This window comes from Adiantum capillus-veneris, chromosome 19, assembly GCF_014529385.1.
Source record: "Adiantum capillus-veneris isolate H3 chromosome 19, ASM1452938v2, whole genome shotgun sequence".
Taxonomy (NCBI): Eukaryota; Viridiplantae; Streptophyta; class Polypodiopsida; order Polypodiales; family Pteridaceae; genus Adiantum; species Adiantum capillus-veneris.
The window spans coordinates 13,544,608-13,561,983 of record NC_140949.1 but is presented as its reverse complement, the minus strand read 5'-3'; the positions used below and the strand labels follow the sequence as shown (position 1 = coordinate 13,561,983).

General features: G+C 45.4%; 1 protein-coding gene across 2 annotated transcripts in view; it reads right to left on the bottom strand.

Annotated features, from left to right (window-relative positions):
• LOC147433592 (Ypt/Rab-GAP domain of gyp1p superfamily protein) overlaps positions 1-17,376 on the bottom strand; it is a 70,860-nt gene that overhangs the window by 25,836 nt on the left and 27,648 nt on the right. For both annotated transcript variants that reach the window (XM_086490270.1, XM_086490269.1), the window contains exons 12-13: positions 339-400; positions 171-240 (exon numbers count right to left, since the gene is read on the bottom strand). In XM_086490270.1, coding sequence (XP_086346396.1) covers positions 171-240; positions 339-400 — 132 coding nt within the window. The remainder of the gene's footprint in view (positions 1-170; positions 241-338; positions 401-17,376) is intronic.

Sequence of the window (17,376 nt, the reverse complement as noted above, 5' to 3'; positions counted from 1 at the left end):
CTCACATGCAGAGGTATCTTTTGGGTCAACCGTCACAGTACGAGAGTATGTACAGAGGAGCGATGGCGCCACCTTTTGGCACCACATTTGGTGGACGTCAATGGAACTCGTAAGCTGCTTATATCTTTATCCCATGAAAAATCTTGCTGATGTTGCTAAAAAATCTTAACCTTTGCAGACAGCAAACGCCTGTTGTCTTCCTTCACAAGCTCCATAAATGCATTTTCCAACTCATCTGCCCTGATAAATAAACAGTTTAAGACATAAATGCACAGGAAAGAAAAGCAACATACAACCAAGACAATGCTTAACACGTAGATAGTTAGTGGCATGCACACCTTAAATTTGCTGCCCTGCATTCAACTAGAGCTCGCGAAAGCTCAACCTTCAGCCATTTAACCTGCACAAGGACATGCAGACACAACCCTTACTATCTTGTAGCATAGGTGACGGCACCATAAAGCCAACTGCAGAAAAGAAATCTCAAGCTTGGACACACACACAATTTTGCACCTTCCCACAGCTATTGAAGATTGTAAGCTTTGGAAAAAGAGTTTGAATTTTCCTTTCACATGGACATGCATTTGCTTTTAGAGTTTTGATGCAACCAGGTGTTCAAGCCTTCATTTTGTCCAGCGAAAGTACAAGATTCTAAGTTTTTGAAGGCTTTTTCCTAACATATTGGAGCAGGGGCAGAGTTGACCCGTTCTGGCCTTTGCAATAACAACCAACTTCCTCTTCTTCCTCGCGCGTCATACAATCAATCATTTGCTTACGCTTGACAAACTTTATTCCAATTTCCAATGGTGTCAAGAAAAAAACTTTTCTACTTTGTAACTACCAATTGTCAACATTACATAGTGCAGAACACATACACAAGGCATGATGATCATAGACATGCACGAGAGAGAGAGAGAGAGAGAGAGAGAGAGAGAGAGAGAGAGAGAGAGAGAGAGAGAGAGAGAGAGAGAGAGAGATTAAATGTTATATTAATGTCTTCTAACGGCCAAAATGACCTATGAGACCAAAGGGCTACATCATGGTGAATCTAATACAAGGTCTAGATAAAGATGGAAACTAGCTAAACAGAAACATTACTAGAGCTGTAAAAAGGTGGGTATCACGAGCCTTAGGGGTACGTACACAAAAGGTGGTTTTGCATCTCACAAACCAGATATAAAATGGTGAATATATATGCATGTATCAGAATCCAGAGACAGCTCGCATCGGTTGGTGAATGAACGTGTCAATGTCCTCCATGGTGAGAGTCTACACAGGGCATCTCCTATGTCTCGCCAATATAAATATGATCCTCTACTGCAACATCCTCCGGCGATGGAAGCATCCCCTCATCTTGGACCTCCTGGATCTCCCCATCTATGCTGCTCGATCACTCAATATACCTCTACTAGTGATATGCCATGTATCCCTCCTCTCTGGTTGCTCTCGTCTATGCTCAATCTCTAGATGGAAGAACACTGTGATCTAGCTTTAGGGATGTCTCCCAATCTGTGTCACAAATCATTGACGTGGCAGCCAAATGGGGCAACAGAAACACACATACACTCTCTCTGGCAGCAAAGCACTCTCAGGATTCACGCTGAATGCTGACGTGGCACTGTCGTACGGATCTCCGCGATTCACGGGGCAAAAAGCAGGACTTGCTGAAGTGGCAGATTGCGTACGGAAATAGCAGTGGCAGCTTTTGGCTTGCTTTATTCTACGCAAGAGAAAGAGACAGAGAGCCTTGTTGCTTTATTTTTAATCAAGCAATGTCTTGTGAGTGGATATGCTTTATTTGTAAAAGCTTTTGATTTTCAGCTTTTGGGGCTCTGCTTTTGGCATCCCTTGTAACTCTTTATAAGTGATGTTGGGCTCCCACTTCTCAGAGCATCTGCACGCAGAGCCCCAAAGTGAGACCCAACCATTCCTGTGTACTTTTGCAACAAATTAGCATAAAAAGAAATACCGAAAGGGGCGTTTGGGGCCAATATCTCTAGGCACGGAACTCCGTGGGCCATGTCGAATCGATTGTGAACTGTGAACTGTTTTAAAGTGAGTTCCTATCGTGTCGCGGTAGAATCTTGACTAGGAGTGTCCAAGTCTGTTACAATGGTATCAGAGCGCGGCCGATTTCTCTTTACCGATCCTTTTCACGCGGCACTTATGGATTCAGACAGAGATCAGTCAACTTCCTCTGCATCCGGAGATGCGGAAGACATCACGAAGAAGATTCACGTGAGGAGTATGGCCCGCCTCGGCCGACTCAGGTGGAGCTTGAAGAGATGGAGCGTCGACGATTGATCGACGATGCAGCAAAGATGATGTTAAATTTTGGGAAGGACCCAAAATTTGCAAAATTTATGACCCAGACCTCCTTCGAGATGTGCACGCACAGTGGCGGCAAACCACAGAAACACCCCTCAAACCGGCACTCAAGAAACCTCCTACTCCAAGGATGTTTACTGAGCAAGAATTAGAAGAGGTGGTTGATACACAGATTTCTCAGCTTTTTGACGCGCAAAACAAAACTGAAAAGCACGACAAAAAGCAGAAGAAAGGAACTGACTTCCCGAGTTATTTGGGTCATCAATCTGCTTTTGCCTTGGCAAGAAAGCTATTTAAAAAAACCCAGATTTGAAGGAGTATCCAGTTCTTCCTCTTCTTCTGACAGTTCTTCTAGCTCTTCTGATTCGAGCGAAGAAGACAGAAAAGGGAAAAAGCCAAGCAAAAAGCAAAGCTTCGGAAAGGGCAAGAAAAAGGCAAAGAAGCCTAGATTTCGCCCAGTTTCTGACAGTTCTACAGAGGACTCGTCTTAGACAGTTCGGACTCCGATGATCACAGATTTTATGCAAGGAAGAAGAATTTTTACAAAGCCAACCAGTGTGACTTTTTGGAAGATAAAAGCAAGAAAGTCCGAGAGTTTAAAGAAAGTGGACAGTCAATTAAATTTGACACGTTTTCTGGATTTCGAGATGCTTCGAAGGCTTTGGCCTTCATACATCAATTTGACATAGCTTTCTCTAGAGGGCGTTACTCAGAGCACTCCAAGATACGAAGGGCTACCTCTTACTTCAAGGGAAATGCTCAAACTTGGTGGTCCACGCTTCTATTGAACAAGGAAGCGCCAGTTAAATGGCTGAAATTTAAAAGGCTTTTTGGGAGTACGAACGTGACATACGAACTGCTTGGGACCATCTTCGGATGACCAAGAGAGATTCATTGGCAGCTTATTCCGAGAGATTCTGGAGCTCTTTTCTACCAGCCTTGTTCAAAGAACAGATTGAGCGGTTTACCTTGGGACTTCCTCCAGAGATCCGAGATCACTGTCCAGAGATCCGAGATCACTGCTAAGAGCAAAAGTCAGATTCCATTCAAGAATTGATGAGTCATGCGAAACGGGGTTTTGCCATTCACTCAGGCAGTTTGACCTACCCCACAGATGAAATCATGACGCAAAGGACCCAACAGACTTCGAACAATGAAAGTAGAAAGAGGAAGAGCAACCCAGAAAAGAAAGAAAAGGATGCACGACCCAAGCTTACTCTTCGAGAGAGAGCTCTCTACATCAAAGAAGGAAAGTGCTTTGGATGCGGGGAAACTGGGCATATCTCCACGAAGTGCCCTAAAAAGGCACCGAAAGAACAGAACAACAAAGATGAAGACAGGCCTGAGGATTCATAGGCAGATGAGGAACGTGGACGAAAAGGCAAGATGAAAGCAGGATGGTTCCTGATTGCATGGGTACTGACCCAAGCACGATTGACGAGAGTACAGAACTTTGTCGAGCTTGGGGCAAAGTGAAAGACCAAGAAGCCCTGATTTTCTTTGATGGAGGAGCCAAGGTCAACTTCATTTCACCTGAATTGGCGGCGCGGCTCGAGATCACACCAGATCGGATGGGACCACTAGCAAAGACAGTTCTAGCGGCACCCGACAAGGACGTAGCCATTACACCTGTCATTGGCAAACTTCGGATGCATTGTCAGGAATATTTGGGGCACGAGGACTTCTACATAATGCCCTTGGAAAATTGTGATGTCCTCTTGGAAATTCCTTGGTACCATAAGAACAATGCCGCGGTCAACTATCAGGCGAGAAAAGCGACTTTGACTACAAAGAAGGGCCGAACTATTGTACTTGATGTGAAACTAAAGGGCAAGTCTGTCCCTATTGTATTGGCTTCGGCCGTTTCAAAATTAATGAAATCAATCTGTTTGTTTACTCGATCTTTTTGAGAGAGTTGAATGATGAGAATAGAACAAATATGTCTCACGTTGATAAAGAACGCCAAGATCTTCTCCACACTCATGCCAATTGCTTTTCACAGGGCTTGCTAGGCGAGTTACCACCCGCTCGTCCTGAGGATCATACCATTAACTTGATACCTAGAAGGACACCACTGAACTGGCCACCTTGCCGTGCGAGCCGAACCCAAAACGAAGCAATTATAAACCAAGTGAAAGACCTCTTGGAAAAGGGTCTTGTCCAACCTAGTACATCACCGTACTGCTCTCCACTGTTGTTGGTTTCAAAGAAAGACAGATCTTGGGGATTGTGCATCGATTACATAGCTCTCAACAAAATCACCATCAAGAACAGATTTCCGATTCCTACGATCGATAATATTCTTGACCGATCACAAGGATCCTCATGTTTCAGGAGGATCGATTTGAAGAGCGGATATTATCAGATCCGAATCGCACCGAAAGATTTCTACAAGACAGCTTTTCGGACTACTTTTGGGTTGTTTGAGTTTTTGGTGATGCCTTTTGGCCAAACCAATGCTCTTGCGACATTTAACCGGATGATGGACAAGATTTTTCGAGAGTACAATCTATTTATTGGCACTTTTTTTGACAACATCATTGTTTTCTCCAAGGATGAGGCAGAACATAGAGAACATCTGCTACAAGTCTTCCAGGCATTACGAGATCACAAGTTGGTGATTAATGCGAAGAAAAGTGAATTTTTCCTACCGGAGACACACTTTTTGGGACATTGTCTCAACAGCATGAGTGCAGATGGACCCGGCCAAGATAGAGACTATTCGTGATTGGCCCGATTAGAAGAATGTCCATGAAGTTAGAAGCTTCTTGGGCTTGTGTTCGTACTACAGGCGATTATTTAGAAAGTTTGCAGAGGTTCCTTCCCCTTTGCATATTTTGACACAGAAAGGAGACCCTTTCTCATGGGGACCCACAAAGGTGACTGCCTTTCAGGCATTGAAAGAGAAATGACTACAGGACCAATTTTGACTTTGCCAGATTTGCAGAAGTCATTTGAAGTATATTTTGATGCTTGTGGTCGTAGTCTGGGTGCGGTCTTAATGCAAGAAGGCCATGTCATTGCCTACGAAAGCCGATTGTTTTCAAGCCCGGAATTGACAACACAGATTTATGAGAAAGAGCTTTTAGCGGTTATCCATGCTCTTACTCAGTGGCGACATTACCTACTCGGAGCGGATTTTACTGTCTTCACAGACCATCAGAGTTTACGCTACATCTTGTCACAGAAGCAGCTATCGGAAAAGCAGATGTGGTGGGCAGATTGTCCATGTGTAGGGACAGAATAATTTGGTAGCGGATGCTTTGTCCCGGAAGCCGTTGGTTCTGGCTATTTCCGCGATACATCATAGGAGCTTCGAGGATATGGTCTATCAGTATGCCACAGGTATAGATTTTGTAGATATTTTCAATCGGATACAAAATGGGGAGATAGTAGCGGGATATTCCATTCGGGATGGTTACTTGATAATGAAAACGATGTTGTGCATTACACAGCCGTTGAGGGAAAAGGTTATGACCGAATGCCACTGTCCACCTTTTACAGGTCACCGCGGCATAGCTACCACCTTTGAAGGTGTGGAGAGATGCTTCTTTTGGCCGAGACTCAAGAAGGACGTGGACGATTTTGTACGCAGTTGCTCGGTATGCCAGAAGGTCAAGTTTGACAAACATAAAGCACGCACAAGAATTGTTACAGCCTTTACCCATAGCCACCCGCCCCTGGAAAGTATTGCAATGGATTTCATTTTTGAGTCCTAGCAACATCTAGAACACATAGGGCAGCCATGGGCTTCCTCAGTGTCGTCTCCTTTGCCGCTGAAACCTGCGGTAGCTTGAGGGATTGTTTGGCGCCTTGTCTGCATCACAAACGTGTTATATATACCTAGATGAATCCAGGATAGGCCCAGATTCGCCCTTAAAAGGAAAGTGCAAGGTACAGACCCATGGTAGTCACCCACAAGACAATATAACCATCAGCTCCAAACGTGTTGGCTGAAAATCTGCAGCAGCAAGGGCTGGTCCTTAGCGCTAGCTTTTCTAGTGTCTGAGAGTGAGAGAGAGACCACTTTTATAGCCTCTGGCAGCCAGCAAGTATAGGCGCATGTGGTCGCTCTCCCACCCCCCCCCCCCCCCCCCCCCCCCCCGTCCACGAGAGAAATAAAAATGAAATGAAATGAAATGTTATATTAACGTCTTCAAAAGGCCAAAGTGACATATGAGACCACAAAGTTACAATGTGGTGGATCTGATACAAAGTCAGAGTAACAAAATAACAACATAACAAAACAAAAATACCATGGAATCCTAAGCAGCTCGATGTGAACTAAGCAAAGTAAGCAGCTCGCTCGCATAGCTAAATAGCTAAATCACAGGAGATCCAGCATCGGTCGTTGGCGGATCTCATCAATCTCCTCCATGGTTAGTAGTCTGACCGGGCGTCGTGCATGCCTGGCCAGAGTGCTCTGAATCTTCTGATGTAGCCTCCGCCGATGCTGTGTAGTCCTCCGTAATCGTGGGCGCCTTGATTGCCCCAAGTCAATCGCTCGGTCGATCAGTGTGACTCGGTGTGAGACGAATGTGAGCTCTGTTGTTGGAGTAGCTCCTGCGGCTGTCCAGTGTCTGCTCTAAAGAAATCTATGATCCATCTCAGAGACTGGCTAGCCTCTCCACTCATCAGGCTATCTCTGTGTCTGCGCAGCTCGAGCAACAACAAACCTAGGCATCTCTGATCCTCGTATCCCATGACCCTAGAGAGTGGTCCAAAACCCTCTCTAAACAAGCAATGGAAGCGGCCTCGTATCTCATAGTAGACGAGGCAGCGACGTGTAATGCAACTCTGTCTCAGGCTCCATGTCATGCAGCATTGGGTAGATTGGAGAGGATGTGCTCGCAGGTTCAGTTTCAGGAGCCTCGGACGAAGCTCTGGCTCTTTGACACTTTGGTGGCTTCTACATTGCTCTATGGAGCTGAGATATGGGGACCTTCATTGGATCATCACAGGAGGTCGGGTCGCAGATGGATGGGAGGACATGGAGAAACCTCTGGTCTCTATGAGCTTGCGGCTCATTAGAGCCAAGGCTTCAATACCACGTGCCATTATCCAAGCAGAGCTAGCAGCCCCCCCACTAGTGGTTGAGACGCTCACCATATCAATCTCCTCCATACACCGCATTGGGGAACTTCCCAGAGAGATGCCCGCCTTGCACTTGAGTCCTCTCGACAGTTAGCCATGCAGGGAGATACAGCATGCAGGTATGGGGAGATGACATCATGGTTTCAGGCGCATGGGTTCAGCATAGACAGGTTGCCACCCTTCCAATACTCACTCGATGCACCATCTCTCACTCTTTCACAGTCCGAGATCACCAAGCTCATCCGTCAAGACTTGACTCAGCTAGACACCAAGAGGACATGGATACAGCCAGCACAAGAGCTGGGCACGAAAATGGCTTTCTACAGAGAGCATCTTCTCCAGCTTACGAAGGACGGTTTTGTGATGAGACCCAGATACATCGACACCCACCTGTCTCACGGGATACGATGTGCTATTGGCAGATACGCGCATCTTCTCACCAACTCCGGATTGAGACTGGGAGATACAACGAAGTACCAAGAGAGAGAAATGAAATGAAATGTTATATTAACGTCTTTCAAAGGCCAAAATGACCTATGAGACCAAAAAGTTACAATTGGTGAACCTGATATCCTGTCTGAGTACATAATTACAAAGAACTAACACTAAAACACTAAGGAGAGCTCCCGAGGTCGATGGAGGGAGACCCCCCGAGGTCGCGGGCGTCTCGATCTGCCTAGCTCAATGGCTCGATCAAGCAACGTACCTCTAGTGTGGGTGGGCTTTGAGATCTGCTGTGATGACTGTTGCTCTAGCTCTCCCCTGGCTGGTGTAAAGAAATCTGTGATTCGTCTCTGAGACTATCTTTCCCCTAATGTCCTCAGCAAGCTCTCCCTAAGTCTGCGCAGCTCTAGCAGGAACAATCCGAGACATCTCTAATCCTCATACTTCATGACACTAGAAAATGGCCCGAAACCTTCTCTGAACAGGCAGTGGAAGCGGCCGCGTATCTCATAGTACGCCGAGCAATGACATGTGTAGTGCAGCTCTGACTCTGGCTCTGAGTTACATAGGTGACATATCCTGGCCCCTGCTGGTACCCCTCGAAATCGACTAGTCTCAATGTGGAGTTGATGTGAGGATGTGCGCATCCGCCCAATAGCGCAACGTATCCCATGAGATAACTGCGTATCCATGTATGTAGCCCTAGTCACAAAACCATCCTCCATGAGTTGGACAAGATGCTCTTTGTAGAAGGCCATCTTCGTGCCCAACTTCTGTGTCGGCTGTATCCATGTGCCCTTGGTATCTAGCTGAATAAGATCCTGGTGTATGAGTCTAGTGATCTCTATCCGTGTGAGAGACAGGGAGGGTGCATCCAAGGAGTATTGAAACGGAGGCAATCTATCCATGTTGAGAGAGAGAGAGAGAGAGAGAGAGAGAGAGAGAAATGAAATGTAATGAAAGGTTATATTAACATCTTCAAAAGGCCAAATTGACCTATGAGACCAGAGCGTTACAATGGGGTGGATGTGATACAAAGTCAGAGTAACAAAATGACAAAATGACAAAACAAGAATACTATGGAATCCTAAACTGGTAGGTGTGAACTAAGCTGCTAGCTGGGATAGCTAAATCACAAGTCACAAGAGATCCAGCATCGGTCGTTGGCGGATCTCATCAATCTTCTCCATGGCAGCAGTCTGACCGGGCGTCGTACATGTCGGGCCAAGGTGATCTGAATCCTCTGATGTAACCTCCATCGATGCTATGTAGTCCTCCGCAGTTGTGGGTGTCTGGATCTTCCCAGCTCAATCGCTCGGTCGATCACCGTGCCTCTGATGTTAGGCGACGAGCTCTGCTGTGGTAGTAGCTCCTCCGGGTGTCCAGTGTCTGCTCTAAAGAAGTCTGTGTGTGTGTGTGTGTGTGTGTGTGTGTGTGTGTGTGTGTGTGTGTGAGAGAGAGAGAGAGAGAGAGAGAGAGAGAGAGAGAGAGAGAAATGAAATGAAATGAAATGTTATATTAACGTCTTCAAAAGGCCAAAGTGACCTATGAGACCAGAAAGTTACAATGTGGTGGATCTGATACAAGGTCAAAGTAACAAAAATGACAAAATAAAATACTATGGAATCCTAAACTGCTAGGTGTGAGCTGAGCAGCTAGGTGGGTGTCACAAATCTGTGACGTGGCAGCTTGCAAGGGAGCAAACACCCTTCCTCTGAGCTGGCGGAAAACTCAGCGCTAGGCCTACATGGCAGCAGGGTACAGATCCGGATTTGGCGACGCTGGGCACGGAAATGCTGACGTGGCAGCCTACGTACGGAAATGCAGAGGCGGGAGCAGTTCCTGCGGCAGTTTGGGGGTTTACCGCAAGGCTCATGAAAAACTCTACGCTAAAGGTTGCTTTATTGAACGCAATACAACAAAAGAGAGAAAGGGCTTAACTCTTTTAGATTGCTTTTTTTTGTAAGCCTGTATTAGAGGCAGTTTTTATGGACAACTTTTGAAGCTTTTGGGCTCTGCTTTTAGCAACCCTTGCAAACTCTTTAAAAGAGTCTTTGGGCTCTCACATCAGGGAGCATCTGGACGCAAAGTATGAGAGTGAGTCCCGAAGACTCGCATTATACTTTGAGTTGAAGATTAATACAAAAAGAAATACCGAAATGGGCGCCAGTCTTTGGGGCCAATATCGTTAGGCAAGGAAGTCCGTTGGGCCAGTGTTGAGTCAATTCTGAACTGTGAACTGTTTTGAAGTGATTATTTGTGGTGTCGCGGTAGATTCTCGACTTGGAGAGTCCAAGTCTGTTACAATGGTATCAGAGCGCAGACGATTTCTCTACGGGAAATCCAATCCTTTTTACGCGACACTTAAGGCTTCAAGCAAAGATCAGCCGACCTCCTCTGCATCCGGAGATGCGGGAAGAGAGCACAACAAAGATTCACGCGAGGAGTACGGCCCACCTCGGCCTACTCAGGCAGAGCTCGAAGAGATGGAGCGTCAACAATTGATCGGCGATGCAACAAAGATGATGCTTAATTTTGCGAAGGACCCAAAATTTGCAAAATATATGAGCCAGACTTCTTTCGATGAGGTGCATGCACAGTGGCGGCAGACCACAGAGCCACCCCTCAAACTGGCCCTGAAGGAACCTCCTACTCCGAGGATGTACACACAGCAAAAATTAGAAGAGGTGGTTGATACACGAATTGCTCACCTTTTTGACGCGCACAACAAAGCTAAAAAGCACGACAAAAACCAGAAGAAAGGCGCTGACTTCCCGGGTTATTTGGGTCGTCAGTCTACATTTGAATCGGCAAGAAAGCAGAAGAAGTGTGTTCGATTTCAAGGTTGTACCGTACGTACGTACAGATGACATCCGTACGGTACGTCCGTACGGTGCAATACTTTTTTTAAAAAAAATTGGGCACCGCATGCGGCGTCCGTTGGAGCGATAGGGTAGCGTTTTATTTTTTGGGCAAAACTCTTTGTATTCACTACAGAGAGTTTGCGTTTCTGTAAAAGTTGCAGAGTAGGTGCAGAGCAGGTCTGTGAGCGCCTTTCTTGCGAAGAAAACACCATGCCTCGCGAAGCCAACCCCCTCTGGAACATTCACACTAATGTCATTGAGATTGTGAAGACTCGAGGGCAATCTGGATCATGTACACGACGTTGACAATGCAAGTACTGTGGGATGCAGAAGACCTGTACAATCACTCGTGTCGTCAGGCACTTGACGGGAATAGGATGTACAGCCAATTGTGGAGCATGCAAGAAGGTGCCACCTGCTGTAAAAGATCAGCTGATTGCAGAAAAATATCTAGCAATGGCAGGAGGAAACAAAGGTAGGGGAAAACAATCTACGCAAGATGCTCTTCATGATGCCCTTCTCGGAGACCTTGAGGACACGGACACTAGAGATCAAACGGTGGGAAGTAGTGAACCTAGTGCACAAGCTTAGTCTAACAGGAAGAGGGCTCGTGTCATGCAAGATGTTGAGGATCTGTTTTCTGAGGATGTTAATGATACGGAGGATGTCACAGGGCCTCGGCAGACCACCTTGCCCTTGCGTGTGCATACTCAATCTTGAATCAAGGAGCGACAAAAGGTGGCGGAGATGGAGATTGCTCGCACTCTTATTGAGTGCAACATCTCCTTCAATGTATTAAGGACTAACCAATGGAAAAGGATGGTGAAGGCTATTGCTCAGGTTGGTTCCACAGATACATGGACTGGCTTAGAGTACAAGAAAATGTGCACGACAATGCTTGATGAGCAAAAGGCTTTGATTGACAGGGCTTTGGTTCCAGTGAAGGCAGGATGGAAACAATTTGGGTGCACAATCATTTCAAATGGTTGGAGTGACATACGTCGACGACATGTCATCAACATTCTTATGTCATCTTCCCTTGGCACTTATTTTTTGCAAGCCGTGGATGCAGGGAAGGTAGGGGAACATATCACAGGTCAGTTCATTTACACGCACATTCGGCAGGCCATTAAAGACGTTGGCGCAGAGAATGTGGTACAGGTTGTCATTGATAATTCATCAAATTGCAAAGCAATGGGTGACTTGATTTCAACAAAGTTTCCATCCATAGTTTGGACCCCCTGTGCTGCACATTGCCTTGATTTACTCATGGAGGGGATAGGGAAACTCCCTTGGGTGTTGCCTATTGTGTCTGATGCAACAAAGATCACCACTTTCTTCCGCAAGAAGCACCAAGCACTTGCCATCTTCAGGAGCCACAGCCAGTTGGATATGGTACGACCTTCAAAAACCAGGTTTGCCTATATGTATTTGGTGCTCCATAGGCTCTTCAAGCTAAGGGATTCCCTGATGCAAACAATGGTGGATCCCAAATGGAGAGACATGCACAAACCCCAGCAGGAGAACACTAAGTACATCCAGAGGCGTGTTCTTGATGAGAGCTTTTGGACAGAGGTGCAGTCTCTCACAATGGCTTTACAGCCTGTTCACCTGTTGTTGCGTGTCACGGATATGGAGGGGTCCACACTCGGGCTGGTTTACCATCTTTTCTTGCAAATGAAGAGCCACATTGCAAAGTGTCCTTCTTTGGCTCAGCAGCGGTATGTTTCCTTGATTGCATCATTGACAATTGTTGGCAATTGTTTTTTTTAGGTAGCTCGAAGCTGCTTCACTGAGATGCTTCTTTTTTGATGGCTGTGTGCAGACGAGATGACATACTGGCTATTGTGGAGAGTCGGTGGATGTTCATGAGCCGTCCTATACATGGAATGGCCGCATGTCTCCATCCTCTCTACAAAAAGCCAGAACTATTCCATGATAGAGATTTGCTTGCACTCGGTGATTCATGCATCTCGTTGAGGTATGACGAGGACACACAACTCGAGATTGATGCTGAGATGACGAGCTTCATCAATAGCTTAGGTCCTTCCTTTGTGCGGCTAGTGGCACTGAGACAGGAGGCCACCAAGTTTCCTATGACTTGGTGGCAGAGCTATGGGAGACGGGGTCTTCCCAAGCTTACGGATCTTGCATTACGCCTACTTTCGCAGGTAAATACTAAACCTAAACCATTGCCACTTTTGCAGGTAAATACTAAACCCTAAATCATTGTAATTTCCCAATTGAAGGATTGCTCTGTGGGTGCTTGTGAGCGCAATTTGAGTGCCTACTCATTGATCCACACAAAAATACGCAATAGGCTAAGCGATGCACAACTAGAGAGGTTGGTTTACTGTAGAGCCAACATGAAGCTTGTGCGAGCCTACCATGCTTTGGGGACACCAAAGCAGGTAATATTAAATATGTGGTTTTGTTAACTCGTCGATTTTACTCTATGATGATATGATCGAACTCTTTGTAACGTACGTTCGGTTTTTTCTATGAGCAGGTAGATCCCACGCAGGTTAAGATGGTGCCTGATCCCACTATAGAGAACATTAAGCAGCAGACGAGAGATGAGCAGGAGGAGATTCTTCAACTACTTCATAGAGAGTTGGAGAGTGTGGATTGGCGCGTGACCAGATCGCGAGCACGGGCATACAGCATTCCACTCCTAGAGCGAGTTCCAAATCCAGATATTGCACGACGTGAGAGCATTCGCAAAGGAAAGCTTCATGTCCACAAAGCACGAGACCGTGCAAATGAGATTGTTCGTCTCATTCACGCCACAAAGGAGGAGGATCTTGAGGATGTTACAGAGCAGCCACAGGTGTCTATGGTTGTGGAGCCAGAGTACGACGACAAGGGCAACGTCTTGTCACATGGAGACATTCTCTCCTCTGCAGAGAGCTCATCTTCATCCAATGATGAGTTCTAGGCTAGTTGTCTTGGAAGAGAGAGACTTGAGTCTCTTGACTGAGGACTCCATTGGGTTTTTTCAAGTATCATTCATGCTATGTATTAGTTTTAACTTTTGGCATTTGCACCTTGCTAGTTTATGAGCTTTTGTAGTTGGCATCAGACATTGGTCATGATTGCTATGTCATTCTCATTGGTCATGATTGATATGCCATTTTCATGCCGGGATGATTGTAGTGTTGAGTTTTGTATTTGCAGTATTTTGATCATCATTAGTCAATCTTTGGATCTTCACTCTTGTATGATCATTGATGTACATTGTCTCTTATCTTATGCTATGTTGCTTTTAAGATTATGGTATCGAGTCTGTCATACTATTACTGAAATCCGGTTTTGTGTCCCATGTTCGTATCATGGATCATGGTAGGTCACTTGATTTATGTTAAATGCAGGTATGCCTTTTCATTTAGCCATATAGATTGATAGTTTATATATTTGTAGGCTTCTTTTGTGAAATTCCAAATGTTTTTCCTAATTTTTAAGGGTTTTTTACCAATAGTGCGTATTTTCACGTACCTTAAACCTCAATCCATACAGGACTGTGTACCTTACGTACTGAATACGTACAGTATTTTACGTTTGGTTCCACCTTGTTCGATTTGAAGGAGTACCCAATTCTTCTTCTTCCTCTTCTTCAGAGAGTTCTTCTAGCTCCTCTGACTCGAGCGAAGAAAACAGAAAAAGCAAAAAGCGAAGTAAAAAGCAAAGCTTCAGAAAGGGCAAGAAAAAGGCAAAGAAGCCTAAATCTCGCCCAGTTATTGACAGTTCTACACGGGACTCGTCTTCAGATAGTTCGAACTCTGATGACCGCAGCTTTTACGCAAAGAAGAAGAATTTTTATAAAGCCAACCAGTATGACTTTCTGGAAGATAAAAGCAAGAAAGTCACAGAGTTTAAGGAAGGTGGACAGCCAATTAAATTTGACACATTTTCTGGTTATAGAGATGCTTCGAAGGCTTTGTCTTTTATAGAGCAGTTTGACATAGCTTTCTCTGGAGAACGTTACTCAAAGCACTCCAAGATTCGGAGAGCTGCCTCTTACTCCAAGGGGAATGCTCAAACTTGGTAGTCCACGTTTCTATTAAACAAGACAACGCCAGTTAAATGGCTGAAATTTAAAAGGCTTTTTATTTCTTCTTGGCTGACTCAAGAGTATGCACGCGACATATGAATTGCTTGGAACCATCTTCGGATGACCAAGAAGGATACAGTGGACGCTTATTGCAAGAGATTTTGGAGCTCTTTTCTACTCGCCTCTTCATTTAAGAAGATCTCGTTCAAGAAACACATTGAGCGGTTTACCTTGGGTCTTCCTACATAGATCCGAGATCACTGCTTAGACAAAAAGTCAACTTCCATTCAGGAGTTGATGAGTCATGCGAAACGGGGTTTTGCCATTCACTCAGGCAGTTTGACCTACCCCACAGATGAGATCATGACGTAGAGAACTGAACAGACTTTGGGAAATAAAAGTAGAAAGAAGAAGAGCACCCCAAACACGAAAGAAAAGGATGCACAACCCCAGCTCACTCGTCGAGAGAGGAATAGCTATACCAAAGAGGGGAAGTGTTTTGAATGCGGGGAAACTAGGCAAATCTCCACGAAGTGCACTAACAAGACACCGAATGAACAGGATGAAGAAAGGCCCGAAAGTTCCAAAGCAGCTGAGGGACGTGGCAGAAAAGGCAGATAAAAAGAAGAACTGGTACCACATTGCGTGGGCCCCGAACTGAATCAAGTGAATGAAAGTACAAACTTTATCGCTTTTAGGGCAAAGTGAAGGATCACGAAGCCCTCTTTTTCTTTGATGAAGAAGCCAAGGCCAACTTCTTTTCACTTGAAATTGGCGGCTCGATTTGGAATTACGCCCGACAAGTTGAGGCCACAGGCGAAGGTAGTTTGAGTGGCACCCAAACGAGATGTTGCCATTACACCGATCATTAGCAAACTTTGTTTGCAATGACAGGGGTGTTTAGGGCACAAGGATTTCTACGTAATTTCCTTGGGAGATTGTGACGTCCTACTCGAATTTCCTTGGTACCAAGAACAACGCCGTGGTTGACTCCTAGGCCTAGAAAACGACTTTGACAAAAGAAGAGCTCAGAGATTGTTCTTGATGACTCCAGTTTCTTTACTCTTTTGGAGAGCGTTGAACGATGAATAAAGGTCGAATATGTGTTGACCTGAACAAAGAACTCCAAGATTTTCTCCACACTCGAACCGATTGCTTTTCTGAGGGCCTGCCAGGCGAGTTGCCACAAGTTCGTCCTGAGGATCATTTCATTGATCTGATACTTGGAATCACACCACCGAACCGGCCACATTACAATGTGAACCCAGCCCAAAGATACACCCGTTCGGGACACATTGTCTCAGCAGCAGGAGTGCAGATGGACCCGGCCAAGATAGACATTATCCGTGATTGGCCCGAATTGAAGAATGTCCATGAAGTTGAAAGCTTCTTAGGCTTATATTCTTACTAACGACGCTTCATCAAAAAGTTTGCAGAGGTTGTTTACTCCTTTGCATTTTTCGACATAGAAATGAGTCCTTTTCTCGTGGGGATCCACAGAAGTGACTGCCTTTCAGGGATTTGAAACAGAATTTGACTACATGACCAGTTTTTTACTTTCCCGGATTTGTAGAAGTCGTTTTAAGTATATTGTGATACTTGTGGTCATAGACTGGATGCGGTCTTAATGCAAGAAGGCCAATGTCATTGCCTATGAGAGCCGATTGTTTTCAAGCCCGAAATTGAAAGAAAAGATTTATGAGAAAGAGCTTTTGGCGGTTATCCATGCTCTTACTCAGTGGCGACATTACCTACTCGGAGCCGATTATACAGTTTTCTACACATGGTTGGAGTTTACGCTACTTCTTGTCATAGAAGCAACGATCCAAAAAGCAAATGCGGTGAGCGAACATCTTGTCACAGTTTCACTTCCAAATTGTCCATGTGCAGGGACAGAAGAATTTGGTGGCAGATGCTTTGTCTCGGAAGACGTTGGTTTTGGCTATTTCCACGATACATCATAGGAGCTTCGAGGATATCGTCAATCAGTATGCCAGAGATACAGATTTTGCAGATATGTTTACACAGATTCGGGATGGGGAGATAGTAGCGGGATATTCCATTCGACATGGCTACTTAATGAGAAAAACCATGTTGTGCGTTACACAGCTGTTAAGGGAAAAGGTTATGACCCAATGCCACTGTCCACCTTTTACAGGTCACCGCGGCATTGCTACCGCCTTGAGAGGGGTAGAGAGATACTTCTTTTGGCCGAGACTCAAGAAGGATGTGGACGAGTTTGTGCGCAGTTGCTTAGTATGCCAGAAGGTCAAGTTTGACAAGCATAAAGCACAAGGATTGTTACAGTGAATGGAGAAGGAGGACCTAGCAGATAGTCCTCGGAATGTGAATCTTTATCTTAAAGCTTTTGGTTTAGCATTGTCTATTCCAAATGGAATCCCGAACTCAGCTTGGCCGCAGATCTGGTGCAGTGGGTTTGCACAAGAGAGGAGTTACTCCGCTCCTTTGGCAACAGATGCCTCGATTTTTGATACTAGAGTCACTGATGTCTCTTTGAGCTTCAGGGATACTGCGAACTGACAGTATTTTGCTGTATGACTTTATGAACTGGAATTCCCGAACATGATATTGACT